This window comes from Pelophylax lessonae (assembly GCF_965119305.1).
Source record: "Pelophylax lessonae genome assembly, chromosome: 9".
Classification (NCBI taxonomy): Eukaryota; Metazoa; Chordata; class Amphibia; order Anura; family Ranidae; genus Pelophylax; species Pelophylax lessonae.
This window is the reverse complement of record NC_138776.1, coordinates 33,982,426-33,997,143: the sequence shown is the minus strand read 5'-3', so window position 1 is coordinate 33,997,143 and position 14,718 is coordinate 33,982,426. Positions and strand designations below refer to the sequence as shown.

At 47.4% G+C, this 14,718-nt stretch overlaps 1 protein-coding gene across 1 annotated transcript; it reads left to right on the top strand.

The window, feature by feature from the left end:
• Positions 1–8,573: 8,573 nt before the first annotated feature.
• On the top strand, positions 8,574–13,681 carry LOC309564202 (uncharacterized protein; the record flags this gene model as incomplete). The annotated part of the gene is made up of 2 exons (XM_082268831.1): positions 8,574–9,183; positions 13,650–13,681. The coding sequence occupies 2 exons, from the start codon at positions 8,574–8,576 to the stop codon at positions 13,679–13,681; spliced, it is 642 nt and encodes a 213-aa protein (XP_082124957.1).
• Positions 13,682–14,718: the final 1,037 nt, after the last annotated feature.

The following is a 14,718-nucleotide window of genomic DNA, read 5'->3' as shown; positions in this document are numbered from 1 at the left end:
CTCATCCCCTCCTCTCTCTCATCCTATCCTCTCTCCTTCTCTTATTCCCTCCTCTCTCCTTCTCTCATCCCCTCCCCTCTCTCTCCCACCCCCTCTCTTCTCTCTCTTCCATCCCCCCTCCCTCTTCTCTCTCTCTCTCTCTTCCCCTCTTCTCTCTCTCTCTTCCCCTCTTCTCTCTCTCTCTCTTCGCCTCTTCTCTCTCTCTCTCACTCTCTTCGCCTCTTCTCTCTCTCTCTCTTCCCCTCTTCTCTCTCTCTTCCCCTCTTCTCTCTCTCTCTCTTCCCCTCTTCTCTCTCTCTCTCTCTCTCTCCTTCTCTCACCCCTCCCTCTCTCTCTCTCTTCTTCTCTCACCCCTCCCTCTCTCTCACCTCCCCCAGAAATAATGTAGTATATTCTGCTGTTCTCCCTATTCCCAGTAATGTAATGTGCTCTGCTGTGCCCTCCCCCAGCATTATGTAGTATATTCTGCTGTGCCCCCTATTCCTAGTAAAGTAATGTGCTCTGCTGTGCCCCCCAGTAATGTAATGTGCTCTGCTGTGCCCTCCCCCAGCAATAATGTAATATATTCTGCTGTGCCCCCTCTTCCCAGTGATGTAATGTACTCTACTGTGCCCCCACCCCCTTTTAGTGTACTATGCTCTGCCCTCCCATTTAATTGTAATGTGTTCTACTGTGACCCCCCCATGTAATGTACACGTTTGTGGCTCCCAAGTAATGTACTCTGTATTACTCTTCCTCCCCATGTAATGTACTCTGCTGTGGCCCCCAGTAATGTAATGTGCTCTGCTGTGCCCTCCTCCAGCAGTAATGTAATATATTCTGCTGTACCCCTATTCCCAGTAATGTAATGTGCTCTGCTGTGCCCCCTATTCCCATTTATGTAATGCACTCTGCTGTGCCCCCACCCCCCTTTTAGTGTACTCTGCCCTCCTATTTATTGTAATGTGCTTTGCTGTGCCCCCCCACGTCATGTATACTTTTGTTGCCCCCAAGTAATGTACTCTGCATTTCCCCTTCCTCCACATGTAATGTACTCTGCTGTGGCCCCCATGTAATCTCCTGTGCTCTGCCCCTCCTCCCCATGTAATGTATACTTTTGTGGCCCCCATGTAATCTACTCTACTCTGCCCCTCCTCCCCATGTAATGTACTCTGCTGTGACCCCCATGTAATCTTCTCTGCTCTGCCCCTTCCTCCCCATGTAATGTACTCTGCTGTGGCCCCCATATAATCTTCTCTGCTCTGCCCCTTCCTCCCCATGTAATGTACTCTGCTGTGGCCCCCATATAATCTTCTCTGCTCTGCCCCTTCCTCCCCATGTAATGTACTCTGCTGTGACCCCCATATAATCTTCTCTGCTCTGCCCCTTCCTCCCCATGTAATGTACTCTGCTGTGACCCCCATATAATCTTCTCTGCCCTGCCCCTTCCTCCCCATGTAATGTACTCTGCTGTGACCCCCATGTAATCTTCTCTGCTCTGCCCCTTCCTCCCCATGTAATGTACTCTGCTGTTGCTCCCATGTAATCTACTCTTCTCTGCCCCTTCCTCCCCATGTAATGTACTCTGCTGTGGCCCCCATGTATTGTACTCTGCTCTGCCCCCCCCCCCCATGTAATGTACTCTGCTGTGACCCCCATGTAATCTTCTCTGCTCTGCCCCTTCCTCCCCATGTAATGTACTCTGCTGTGGCCCCCATGTAATGTACTCGTCTTTGCCCCTTCCTCCCCATGTAATGTACTCTGCTGTGGCCCCCATGTAATGTACTCGTCTCTGCCCCTTCCTCCCCATGTAATGTACTCTGCTGTGGCCCCCATATAATCTTCTCTGCTCTGCCCCTTCCTCCCCATGTAATGTACTCTGCTGTGACCCCCATATAATCTTCTCTGCTCTGCCCCTTCCTCCCCATGTAATGTACTCTGCTGTGACCCCCATATAATCTTCTCTGCTCTGCCCCTTCCTCCCCATGTAATGTACTCTGCTGTGGCCCCCATGTAATGTACTCGTCTCTGCCCCTTCCTCCCCATGTAATGTACTCTGCTGTGGCCCCCATGTAATGTACTCGTCTCTGCCCCTTCCTCCCCATGTAATGTACTCTGCTGTGGCCCCCATATAATCTTCTCTGCTCTGCCCCTTCCTCCCCATGTAATGTACTCTGCTGTGACCCCCATATAATCTTCTCTGCTCTGCCCCTTCCTCCCCATGTAATGTACTCTGCTGTGGCCCCCATATAATCTTCTCTGCTCTGCCCCTTCCTCCCCATGTAATGTACTCTGCTGTTGCTCCCATGTAATCTACTCTGCTCTGCCCCCCCCCCCCCACATGTAATGTACTCTGCTGTGCAGTAGAAAGCCAGCAGTGAGTTAGTGGAACCTGAAGACCGACATGGACTCAGACCGTAACCAGTTTTGGACAGCTTTTCTTCCCGCCTTGTATTCCTATCGGTGTTGCTGCATTTCTCTCCATCGATCACTGACGAAGTTGAATCCCTGGACATTATTCATTATAGAAGGTCTGGTTCTTTGACAGTAGTAAGCGCTGAAACAATCAGCTAAGGTTCTCACGTCGATCTTTGATGAGCGGTTTATCGCTGGGCTCTGTGGAGAGAAAAAACACATTAAATACAGGAAATAATCTTTTTAGATAATGCCAAATTGCGACTTTTTTGAATATTACTTTTGGGTAAGTTCTATTATTTGCTATGTGCTGAGTGAATACATTAAAGAAAATCCTTTTAAATGGACCAATCATGATGAGACATATGCATTAATATGAATCATCATTATATTGTTATCACTGTGCAGGCATGTTTATAAATGATTTTTATATACTGCACTGATTCTAAATTCTCTGCAGGGAATTGGCAGTTAGAAGCATGAAGCTGCCTATAAAATGTTGATAGGTTTTATGCTTTATAGATGCATTCATTATAAATGGTCCAATGTGGATTGTTTTTCCATTCTACTGGATAGCGCCACAAAGGAATGCAGCTCCTCATACATGCCAGTAGGGGGCAGAAAAGAGAATGCAAAACAGCAGACGTAGCACAATAACAGAAGTGATCCCATTTCCTAGTCCTATACTTACAGGCTCCATGACGAAAGGTGGACTTATCTTCCCAGCTTCCATCTCATCCCAGTTTATCCCTGTGAAGAATGGGTGGTGTCGTAAAGCTATGAACGCAGGCGTAGAATCCGATGAAACCTGCATATAATAAAAAGATAGATTATTAACATAACAAAAGAAATAACTAAAAAAATTGAATGTAGCCAATTTTATATCACAAATAAACTTGTTCTATCTCTGGCTAGAGTAGAACATTTTCTTACCTTCCTTATGAACTTTGTAAAGTCCCGCATTTGAGTCTTGTCGCCGTTGTATTTATTTGTCAAGTCGAAGATTTCAAACCTGTATTTATCGTAGTCTTTGCGAAATGCTTTCAGTGTTTCCTGATCGATCTAGGGGAAATAAAAAATATTTTTATAGACCAGAGCATAGTAATATAAATACCAAAAATACATTTCCTTACATTCCTATAGGAATTAAAGCGGAATTAAACCCATCAATTTAACAGTTTCCCAAAACAGTTACATTCAAGGCATGCCGTAAGTGATAACTGTCAGAGTTACTTTTGCTCTCAATGAACTGTCAAGCATTCAAATGGCTGGTGTCATAACTGATCACATGGGCAGCACCATGGCAACAACAGATCAAACAGAGGCTAAGATGACAGCTTCATTAGCTGCAAAGAATAGGAGGGTTTAGTTCCCCTTAATATGCATACATCATAATAGCTGTTTATTGTGTCATGATTCTGCAACACCAAGCAGAGGTCCAACCACCTTCTGTGGGTCTAGGCAAAGGTTTATTTTTCACCACCTTTATTGCATTGTTAACCACTTTAGCCCCAGGAGGATTTGCCCCCTTTCTGACCAGGCCCCATTTTGCAATTCGGCACTGCGTTACTTTAACGGACAATTGCGCGGTCGTGTGACGCTGTACCAAAACAAAATTTACGTCCTTTTTTTCTCACAAATAGAGATTTCTTTTGGTGGTATTTGATCACCTGTGCGATTTTTATTTTTTGCGCTATAAACAAAAAAGCGACAATTTTGAAAAAAAAACAATATTTTTCGCATTCTGCTATGCAACATTCCCAAAAAACAAAAATGTAAAAATCTAAATTTTTTAACATTTTAGGTCAATTTGTTTTCTGCTACATATTTTTGGTAAAAAATATTGCAATAAGCGTATTTTGATTGGTTTGCGCAAAAGTTTTTGCGTCTACTAAATACGAGAAAGCTTTATGTCATTTTTATTGTTTTTTTTCTTTTTTCTTTTTTTTAAGAGTAATGGTGGCGATCTGCGATTGTTTGCGGGACTGCGTCATTGCGGCAGACAGATCGGACCCCTAACTGACACTTTTGGGGGTACCAGTGACATTACTACAGTAATCAGTGCTAAAAATATGCACTGTTACTGTAATAATGACACTGGCAGGGAAGGGGTTAATCCTGGGGGTGATCAAGGGGTTAAATGTGTACCTAATGCTTACTGACTTGTGTGTGTGTGTGTGTGTAGGGGGGGGGGGGGGGGTTCTTGACAGGCACAGAGATCGCAGTTTCAGCATAGCTGAAATCAATGAGGATATTATGTAGCATAGCTGAAACTGCTGATCTGTCCCTGCCTGTCAGTGAGAAGATCCACCTGCTTTGTTTACATAAGCAGGCAGGTCTTCTCTTCGTTTACCGGACCATCGTGGGAGGAAGGCGGCAATCGCCACCTCTCCTCCCACAGCCCAACTCCCGCTGTGTCTAAACACAGCGGGAGCGCGCCTCCGCAGTAATATAATTGTGGGCAGTCGGCAAGTGGTTAATCTGTTTAGCCCTTTTGGATGTATCTGGTACGTCCAAAATCGAAAAAAGTTAAACAAGTTTATGGCTGGTTCTGTTTTTACCAGCCGGTTTCTGGCCTTTACTATAAGAGTGATTTGGGCAGCCTTAGACCTGCCTGATCACTTTTTTTACGTGACTCACAGGTAGCTCTAGAGCTGAAGTGGATAAGAACCTCTTTGTGGACAGAAAAAGACTACAGCACAGTCAATGAATTGACTGCATGTACTTACCTCTGAGGTCGTAGAAGATTGAGCAATTTTTGATATCTTTGCATTCCCAAAATCGATAACCTTGACATGTCCAGTACTATCAATGAGGATATTATGTAAATGCAAGTCACTGTAAAGAAGAAGAAAACAAAAAGGGTAAGCTATCTATTTCAGACTTTTAAGGGCTAGAACAGGGGTCTCCAAACTTTTTAAACAAAGGGCCAGATTACTGTCCTTCAGACATTAGGTGGGGGAAGACTGTGGCCCGTGGATTTAGAAAATGCCCCAGTGTTAGAGTAAACAATGCCTCAGCCTTCGTGGTCATTGGGAATAAGACTATTACATAGCGCCTGTGGTCATTAGGAAAAGAAATAGGGTCCCATCATTGATATTAGTGGGAGGAATAGGACTCTATTGTTGGTATCAGTGGAGGGAATAGTGCCCTATTGTTGGTGTCAGTGGGAGTAATAGTGCCCCATCATTGGTGTCAGTGGGAGGAATAGTGCCCCATCATTGGTGTCAGTGGGAGGAATCGTGCCCCATCATTGGTGTCAGTGGGAGGAATCGTGCCCCATCATTGGTGTCAGTGGAGGGAATAGTACCCCATCATTGGTGTCAGTGGAAGGAATAGTGCCCCATCATTGGTGTCAGTGGGAGGAATAGTGCCCCATCATTGCTGTCAGTAGGAGGAGTCGTTTCACATCATTCAGCTTCGGGTGTGGCTGCAGGAAGGTTCTCTGGCTGTGTGTCTGCTCCAGGTGATTTCTGTGAGAGGGGAGTTCGGTAAAATCTCTCCCAGCCCTGCTGGCCCCTATCTGGGGAGGCCATGCAGGCCAGCAGGGCCTCTCCTGCTGGAAGCTCTGAACCATCCCCTGGGCTGATGGATGACACCCCTGCTCCTGGACAAGCCATGGCTGGAGATCTCTCTGCCCCTGGTGAGGATGAGGATACCGAGTCCATTCGGGAGCGAGTGGTGGCCGGGATCAAGGTCCTGAATAGGGAGAGAGACCAGCTCTACAAACTGAGAGCAGAGTTGAAACGCCTGCGAAAGCAACGTGAAGGTTTGCACAGCCGCAGCCGTGGATCTATGGATTCGGAAATCCAGTTGGCAAAGGTCCGGGTTCAACACCAGGAAACCATTGTGGCCATGATGGAAGGTAAAGAGGGGCCCTTTAAAGAAAAGTTCTGCAATGACCGCAGATTTGCAAGGATGGCAAAGATGGAGGTGGAGGAGGGGACCCCAAGTTCTGACCCCCTGCCCCCCCAAGGTGAGGTGAGCAGCCCGTTGCCTTCTCAGGGCTCAGGAGGCATGCTTAAAGTGATCCAGGCAGTGGAGTCTCCAGTACGGGCGGATCAGCTGGTGTTTGGTGAGGAGAACATACCTGATAATGTGCCTGATAAGGTAAAGCCTAGCAAGTCACAAGTGACTGATAAAACTATTTTTGTGCCATTTAACACCTTGGCTAATACTGATGTTTTGCCCAATGACACCCAGGCTGGTAATTTTGTATCCAGCAATATTTCAGCTGCTGATGTTTCCTTGCAGGAAAAACTGCGTTTAAAAAATGACATTGCAGCAAAGGAACTACAAGAGCCTGAACAACCCATTAACCCCCCTTTTGCTGAGCCCAAGGCTGTTTGTCCAGTCACAGCTGTTGTTCAGGACTCTACACTGCAGCATCAGGCCACCTGTGGTACTACAGCAGACACTGTGATAATGAATGGTGATTGTAACGATTCTTCTAACGATTCTTCTATTTCAGGTGTTCTGAATAGTGCTGCCAATATGTGTGCAATGGATAATCCTGCTGGCTCAGTACAAGCAATTAATAATAAGGATAATAATAATAATGTACCGGCTAAAGTCACATCAGTGTGGGGTCTTGGCCCTGATAAGCCCTCTTTTGCTCAGGTGGTACGCTCTGCACCTGGTAACATTATTAAGCCAGGGCTGCAGCCAATGAGGAACCCTGCTTCCAGGCAGAGATTTACACCACAGACTGCCACTTTGAGCACCCCTGGTTCCGGTCTTGGGTCTCTGGCTTCTGCTGGGGGTCCAAGGCGTAATGTAGTCATTCTTAAATGGGAAGGTGGTGCAGTCTCTCCAGCACGGCGTGTGGTGGTGGATATGATTTTGGAGATGGGCTTTGGGGCGAATGACCTTTATGCCCTAATACATGTAGCTGGGAGCCGGGAGTACACAATCAGCTTCACCAGGCCAGAGGGTCTTGACCTGTTCTGGGAACGATATGAGGCTCGGTGCAGGTCAAGACCCGAATGGGAAGATCTGGCACCAGTTGCTGTTTCACAAAGATCAACGGTTAAAAAAATAACCATCATCCTCACTAACGAGAGTGTTCCTGCTCGGGACTTGGAGGTCTGGTTAAGGAACTATGGTGAGGTTTTGACAATGCCAAATAAAATCCTTGATGAACGTGGCATCTGGACTGGGGGTTGGTCAGTAACGGTCAGGTTGGCCAGGGATGGGAATGTTGTCCGTCACCTGCCCTCCTCGGCTTTCATAGGGAGGGATAGGATGACTGTTTTTTATCCTGGTCAGCCAAAGCTGTGTCACCGCTGTGGAGAAAAGGGGCATTTTAGCTCCTCCTGTTCAGCCTTAATATGTTCGGTATGTCGGGGACAGGGTCATGTGGCCAGGGACTGCACCCAGGCGATAAGGTGCAACCTGTGCTTGCGCCTTGGCCACCCCTACAGCCGATGTCCGGAGGCCTGGCACAATATGGAGAAGGAGGTAGTAGATGAGCTGTTGAGGCTGGACAGGATGGAGGATGAGGCCCCTGGTGTACCATCCTCCTCTGCGGTGACTGACCCCCCAGGTCCTGTTCAGGATCCCTCCCCAGTTTCTGTGGCCAACCCTCCTGTGTCTGTAGGTATTCCTTCTGTGGCTGTCTCTGTGTCCCCCCAGCCTAATGTACCCGCTCCTCTTGTGTCAGAACCTTCTAAGTCTGTGCCCCCCGAGTCAGTCTTGCCCCATGAGTCTCCTAGGTCTGACTTAAGGGAAGGTCCCCCCCCACCTGGAGCGGTGGCATGTGCCAAAAAGGGTGCTGCTGCTTCTTCTGTAAAGAAGTCTTCTGCGAAGACTTTGAAGAAAAAAACAAGAGATGAAAACATCTCGGAGTCTGACCTGCAGTACCTGGAGGAGAGAAGGAGGGTTGTGAGGCGGAAGAGACAGGCGGTGAGGACGGAACAGGGACAGGAAGCCCCAGTGTCTGTCCCCAACCGTTCTAGGGCTTCCGCTTGGGATATTTCCTCATCTGGAGCTTCCTCTGAACAAAATTCAGACTCAGAAATGGAGTTGGAGGAGGCCTCAAGAAAAAGAGAGGCTTCTGGTGATGAGCAGCAGAGGGGAGCTAAGAAGCAATCCACCCAATAACCCAAATGGCGGTTCCCCCTCCGTTAAAAGTGGTGACAATAAATGTCGCCAGTATTAAGTCGGTAAGAGCTCGTTCTATGGCCTTCTTTTTGTTCAGCCAATTAGATGCTGAAATTTTATTTTTGCAGGAGACTAGGCTCACCTCCTTGGCAGATATTCATATGGCCAAGAGAGAGTGGAGGTATGGTCCATCTTACTGGTCTCTTGCGGCCGAGCCTTACAGCGGGGTGGCGGTGTTGTTTAAAACCGGCATGGTAACTGTCCGGCGGGTTATTGAGGTGGAGATTGGGAGATGTATGGTCTTAGACGTCCTTGTGGGAGGGCAGGACCTGCGCCTAATTAATATTTATGGGCCGCACACAAAGTGGGACAGGAAATGCCTTTTTACAAGGATCAAGCCATTTCTTTTTACATCCCGGCAAGTGGTTTTTGGAGGTGACTTTAATACTGTGACTAGGCCCAAGGACAGGAAGGACTTCAATGACAGGCTGGGATATGATAGCGTTTTTTTAAATAGTATGGTTAGGGATGCTGGTCTTGTGGATGTGCACATTAAGCACCTTCCGGATGACACAGGGTTCACCTTTCATCGAGGTAATAGTCAGAGTAGGATAGATAGGTTTTTTTTGAAGGAGGCCTCTGCTTTCTCACCCCCAGTGGTGCAGGCAGTGGAGTTCTCTGATCACTGTATGCTATCTGTGGTCTTGAATGCTTCAGACTTCCCTCAGAGGGGCAAAGGCATCTGGAGATTGAATTCGACTCTCCTTGAGGAAGAACATGTTAGACAATCCTTTGAGGAATTCTTTCAGGCACAGGTGACCATCCTGGACTTTTGTAGCAGCAAGGCTGAGTGGTGGGAGCTGACCAAAAAAAGGATTGCTGGATTCTTCAGGGGCCTAGCCAATAAAAAACAGTTTAATAGATACATGACCTACCAACGTTTGCGGAGGAAGCTGGATATTCTTGTCTCGAGAGGAGGAGATCCTGGGGCAATCTCTGAAGTGAAAATCCTCCTCAGGAAGTGTCAATATGATCGGCATACCTCTTTGGTTCTGGAGCGGGACTATGGGAAATACCACTCGCCTGACCCTTACCAGAACTGCAAACAGGGTGTAGCTGTTAAGATGGTCGTTGGCCTTAAGGATAGTACAGGTTCCTTGACAAAGTCCAGGTCAGGGATCCTGGAGGTCGTGAGGTCTTTTTATGCTGAACTTCTTGGGAGGAAAGAGCTTGACCGAGACAAGATGGAAAGCTTTTTGGACTCTACTCCAGGTCTAAATGGTGGAGATGTCCCTTTGATGAATTTGACAGAAGAGATCACAGTTGAAGAGGTGACGAGGGCAATTGAACAGCTTGCCATCAAGAAGTCACCTGGACCGGATGGTCTGACGGCTGAGTTTTACAAAGCCTTTAAGTCTATTCTGGCCCCACATTTGGTAGAGATTTTTAACAGTTGTCTTGCTGAGGGGGTGCTTCCCCCTTCCATGAGACACTCAGCTGTGATTCTTCTTTCAAAAGGTAAAGATCCTTCGATGATTGAGAATTGGCGCCCCATCAGCCTTCTCAATGTCGATAGAAAGGTGCTGGCGAAGATACTTTTCTGGCGCCTATCGGCAGTAGCAGAGTCTTTGCTTTCTCGCCATCAGCACTGTTCGATCCAGGGTAGGAGCACCTTCACAGCGGTTTTAGCTGTCCGGGAGGCCTTGGAGCAGTGCAGGGCTGCAGGCTGGGGAAAGTATTTACTGGCATTGGATCAGGCAAAGGCTTTCGATCGTGTCAACCATGAGTACCTGTGGTTGCTCTTTAGTAAGTACGGTCTGCCGGGTGGTTTTGTTGATTGGTTAAAAGTCTTGTATAAGGGGGCAGAAAGCTTCCCTCTTGTTAATGGTTGGGTTGGACAGTCCTTTGAGGTTGGTTCTGGGGTGCGCCAGGGTTGTCCCCTGAGTCCCCTGCTCTATGTGTTTGCAATCGACCCCTTCATCAGGAGGCTAGAGAGCAGCATGTTGTGTGGGGTACCAGTGGGAATCCCGGGTGAGCCGCCTTTGAGGGTTGTTGCCTATGCGGATGATGTGTCAGTAATTGTCACTGGGACAGATGAAGCAGAGGAGGTGGTCTCTCTGACATCACGGTACTCTGAAGCATCAGGCTCCAAGATCAATCAGGAAAAGAGTGAAGTTTTTTGGATGGGAAAGGAAGGTGAGGGGTTTGATCTCCCGGACACCTTTCCAGTGCCCCAGGAAAAAATTAAGATATTAGGCATTGAATTCGGACCTGGCGATTATGGCCTTAAAAACTGGGAAGGCAGGCTGGAAGTTGCCAATACTAAGGTGGTCAGCTGGAAGAGATGGAAGTTATCTCTGAGGGAAAGGGTTGATCTGATTAAGACTTACCTGATACCGATCTTCTTGTATGTCAGCCCTGTCTGCATCTTGCCAGTGTCTCTCTATGCTAGGATCTATAGTGTGTTCTTCCAGATGCTATGGGGGAACAGACTGAACCCCATCAAGAGGAATGTCACCTATCTATCCAGGAGGGAGGGTGGCTTAGGTATGGTCAACCCCGTTCTTTTCTTTTCACTGCTATTTCTCAAGTTTAACATTGGTAGTATGCTTGCAGTGGAACCTCCTGGATGGGCAGGCATGTTTAGATCTTGGTTTAGGCCTTTTCTGCGACTTTGGGAAGAAGGTGGCCAAGTGAAGAATCTCAGGGGTCATCGTGGTCAGCTCCCAGCCTATGTCGCTCCGTGTCTGAAGTTGCTGCGGCAGTGGCGACTGTCGGCTGAAGATCTCAGATCTGCTCCGAGGAAAGTCCTTATGAGCCGAGTCTTGAGCGAAGTCTTTCATGACCCACTGGCCTTAAGGGATTGCCCAGGCCCAATTTTGAGGGAAGGGTTAAGATTGATTAATTTGGCTAGAGTCCCCCTTAAATTCAGGGATCTGGCCTGGTTGTGCTTCCACGGGAGGCTCTATGTTCGGGGCAATTTGAAATTCCGCAGTGGGATGGATCGTGGTTGTCCTCGGGAGGAATGTTCAGGTGAGGAGGAGACTATGGACCATTTTCTGCTTCGTTGCCCTTTTAACATAGAGGTATACAAACAGGTGGGGTGGGCCCTCGGTGTTCCTTTCCTCTCCAGGCTGGGTTATGCTGAGTGGGTGTATGGAGCATTCAATACTGGTGGGGGCTTTTGTTTGGATACACTTTTTTTAGTTAGCTTAGTAGTCCGTTATTACACCTGGAACGCACGGTGTCAGGTAACCCTTCGGCGTAAAATCCTTCCTGTTCAGGTGGTGGTGTGTGACATTCTGCATGAGGTGGGGAAGATTCGGGCGCTTGAGAGAGACAAGTGGGGTCAGAGGGCTTGGCTGAAGGCGTGGAGGGGTTTCAAGCCTCCCTGACTGCCAGGAGTCTCTTTCCCGGGTGTGGCTTTCTGTCTCTTATCACCCTAGATTTTTTCTTAATGCTTAGTTTTTGATAAATGGCTGCGTACATAGGTGATGGGTTGTGCCTCTTAGGCCCTCTCTGCTGCTTTATGTAAATAGTTTTCTAAAAATGTTGGAAGTGGATTATGTATATATTGTATATATTCTGCACATGGATGTGTATTCTATTGTACTATAGTTATGTTTTTTACTTTTGTATAAAATATGTTGCTTGATTCTTTTCAATAAAAGATCAATAGTGCCCCATCATTGGTGTCAGTGGGAGGAATCATGCCCCATCATTGGTGTCAGTGGAGGGAATAGTACCCCATCATTGGTGTCAGTGGAGGGAAAAGTGCCTCATCATTGGTGTCAGTGGGAGGAATAGTGCCACATCATTGGTGTCAGTGGGAGGAATAGTGCCACATCATTGGTGTCAGTGGGAGGAATAGTGCCCCATCATTGGTGTCAGTGGGAGGAATAGTGCCCCATCATTGGTGTCAGTGGGAGGAATAGTGCCCCATCATTGGTGTCAGTGGGAGGAATAGTGCCCCATCATTGGTGTCAGTGGGAGGAATCATGCCCCATCATTGGTGTCAGTGGAGGGAATAGTACCCCATCATTGGTGTCAGTGGAGGGAAAAGTGCCTCATCATTGGTGTCAGTGGGAGGAATAGTGCCCCATCATTGGTGTCAGTGGGAGGAATAGTGCCACATCATTGGTGTCAGTGGGAGGAATAGTGCCCCATCATTGGTGTCAGTGGGAGGAATAGTGCCCCATCATTGGTGTCAGTGGGAGGAATAGTGCCCCATCATTGGTGTCAGTGGAGGGAATAGTGCCCCATCATTGGTGTCAGTGGAAGGAATAGTGCCCCATCATTGGTGTCAGTGGAAGGAATAGTGTCCCATCATTGGTGTCAGTGGAGGGAATAGTGCCCCATCATTGGTGTCAGTGGAGGGAATAGTGCCCCATCATTGGTGTCAGTGGAAGGAATAGTGCCCCATCATTGGTGTCAGTGGAAGGAATAGTGCCCCATCATTGGTGTCAGTGGAGGGAATAGTGCCCCATCATTGGTGTCAGTGGAGGGAATAGTGCCCCATCATTGGTGTCAGTGGGAGGAATAGTGTCCCATCATTGGTGTCAGTGGAAGGAACAGTGCCACATCATTGGTGTCAGTGGGAGGAATAGTGCCCCATCATTGGTGTCAGTGGAAGGAACAGAGCTCCATTGTTGGATGGTTGGTGTCAGTGGAGGGAATAGTGCCCCATCATTGGTGTCAGTGGAGGGAATAGTGCCCCATCATTGGTGTCAGTGGGAGGAATAGTGCCCCATCATTGGTGTCAGTGGGAGGAATAGTGTCCCATCATTGGTGTCAGTGGAAGGAATAGTGCCACATCATTGGTGTCAGTGGAGGGAATAGTGCCCCGTCATTGGTGTCAGTGGAAAGAATAGTGCCCTATCATTGGTGTCAGTGGAAGGAACAGAGCTCCATTGTTGGATGGTTGGTGTCAGTGGATGGATAGTACCCTATTGTTGCTGACAATGGGAGGATCAGTGCCCCATTGTTAGTGTCAGTGTGAGCAATAGTGCCCCATGATTGGTATCACTTGAAGGAATAGTGGCCTATTATTGGTGTCAGTGGGAAGGGATAGTGCCCCATTGTTGGTGTCAATGGGAGGAATAGCACCCCAGGGCCTGAATTAAAGCCAACAAAGGGCCGTATCTGACCTGCAGGCTGCAGTTTGGAGACCAATGGGCTAGAATAATAAAATATGATGAATTAATTCCTTACCAATGAGCGATGCCTCTGGCATGAAGAAATTGTATTGCACACAGCAGCTCAGCAGCAATAAATCTGAAAGATAAAGAAGAAAAGATTTATTAGTATTAAACTTGTCCTGTTGTCCTTGATATTTAATATGACCCGATCCTAATGCTAGAAAAAATAGGTATAACATTGAAGACATACTATATATTATAAATACATCAGTAAAACAAAATATTGCTATAGGAGTATTTACATTTTTGATATGCATTGTGCTTTTTTATTTAGCTGTAAGCAAACCCTGATGTATTATCATTATGGAGTTACTATTAGTTTCAAAGTACTAATGAAATGACCGTTGTTCAGCTAAAAGCACAACCATGAATGTCTTCAGTATACCAATCTCTTAGTAGTTAGAATCCCATCCCATAGGTAATGTTAGTCTAAAGCTACCCAGAGATTGCGTGCGTCTGAGTCTGGCGTCCCACTCCCCTCTCCAGGTGATACTTTGTGGACATGACCTGCCGCCCCTGCGGACTGCCCCTACTTCTCTGCTTTATTTACATAGACGTATTTGGGATCTGACCATCAAAAAATGAAAGCTGACTCATATCCACGCCTATACTCTCCTGTGACACAACCCTCATCTGGCTGAGCTTTCCTCCCTGCCGGGTGCTGAGCTCTGGGCACAGCGGGGTGTGCTTTTCCTCCATCAGGTCTTTCCTGGACCGAGGTTGAGGTCTTTTCAATCACTGCAAGATTAATTTGGCTTGCCACCTTCCATGCTCTTCAGGTATATTTAGTTACCTCATGCGCTCCGGGCCCAGTTCCCTGCTCAGCCTCCCCTACTGCCTGACATACCTATCCTGACCATTATTATGGGTGATGACCCGTCTAAACTGAGAGATACCCAGAGATATTAGAGTATATTTTTTGAAAGATCAAGTTACAATCTGAGGTCTGTGAATCCTTCCCATGACTTCTGCCAGACTTATTTTGTCAAAGTATGAATTCTGGCCCAATAGGTAATGTCGCTTT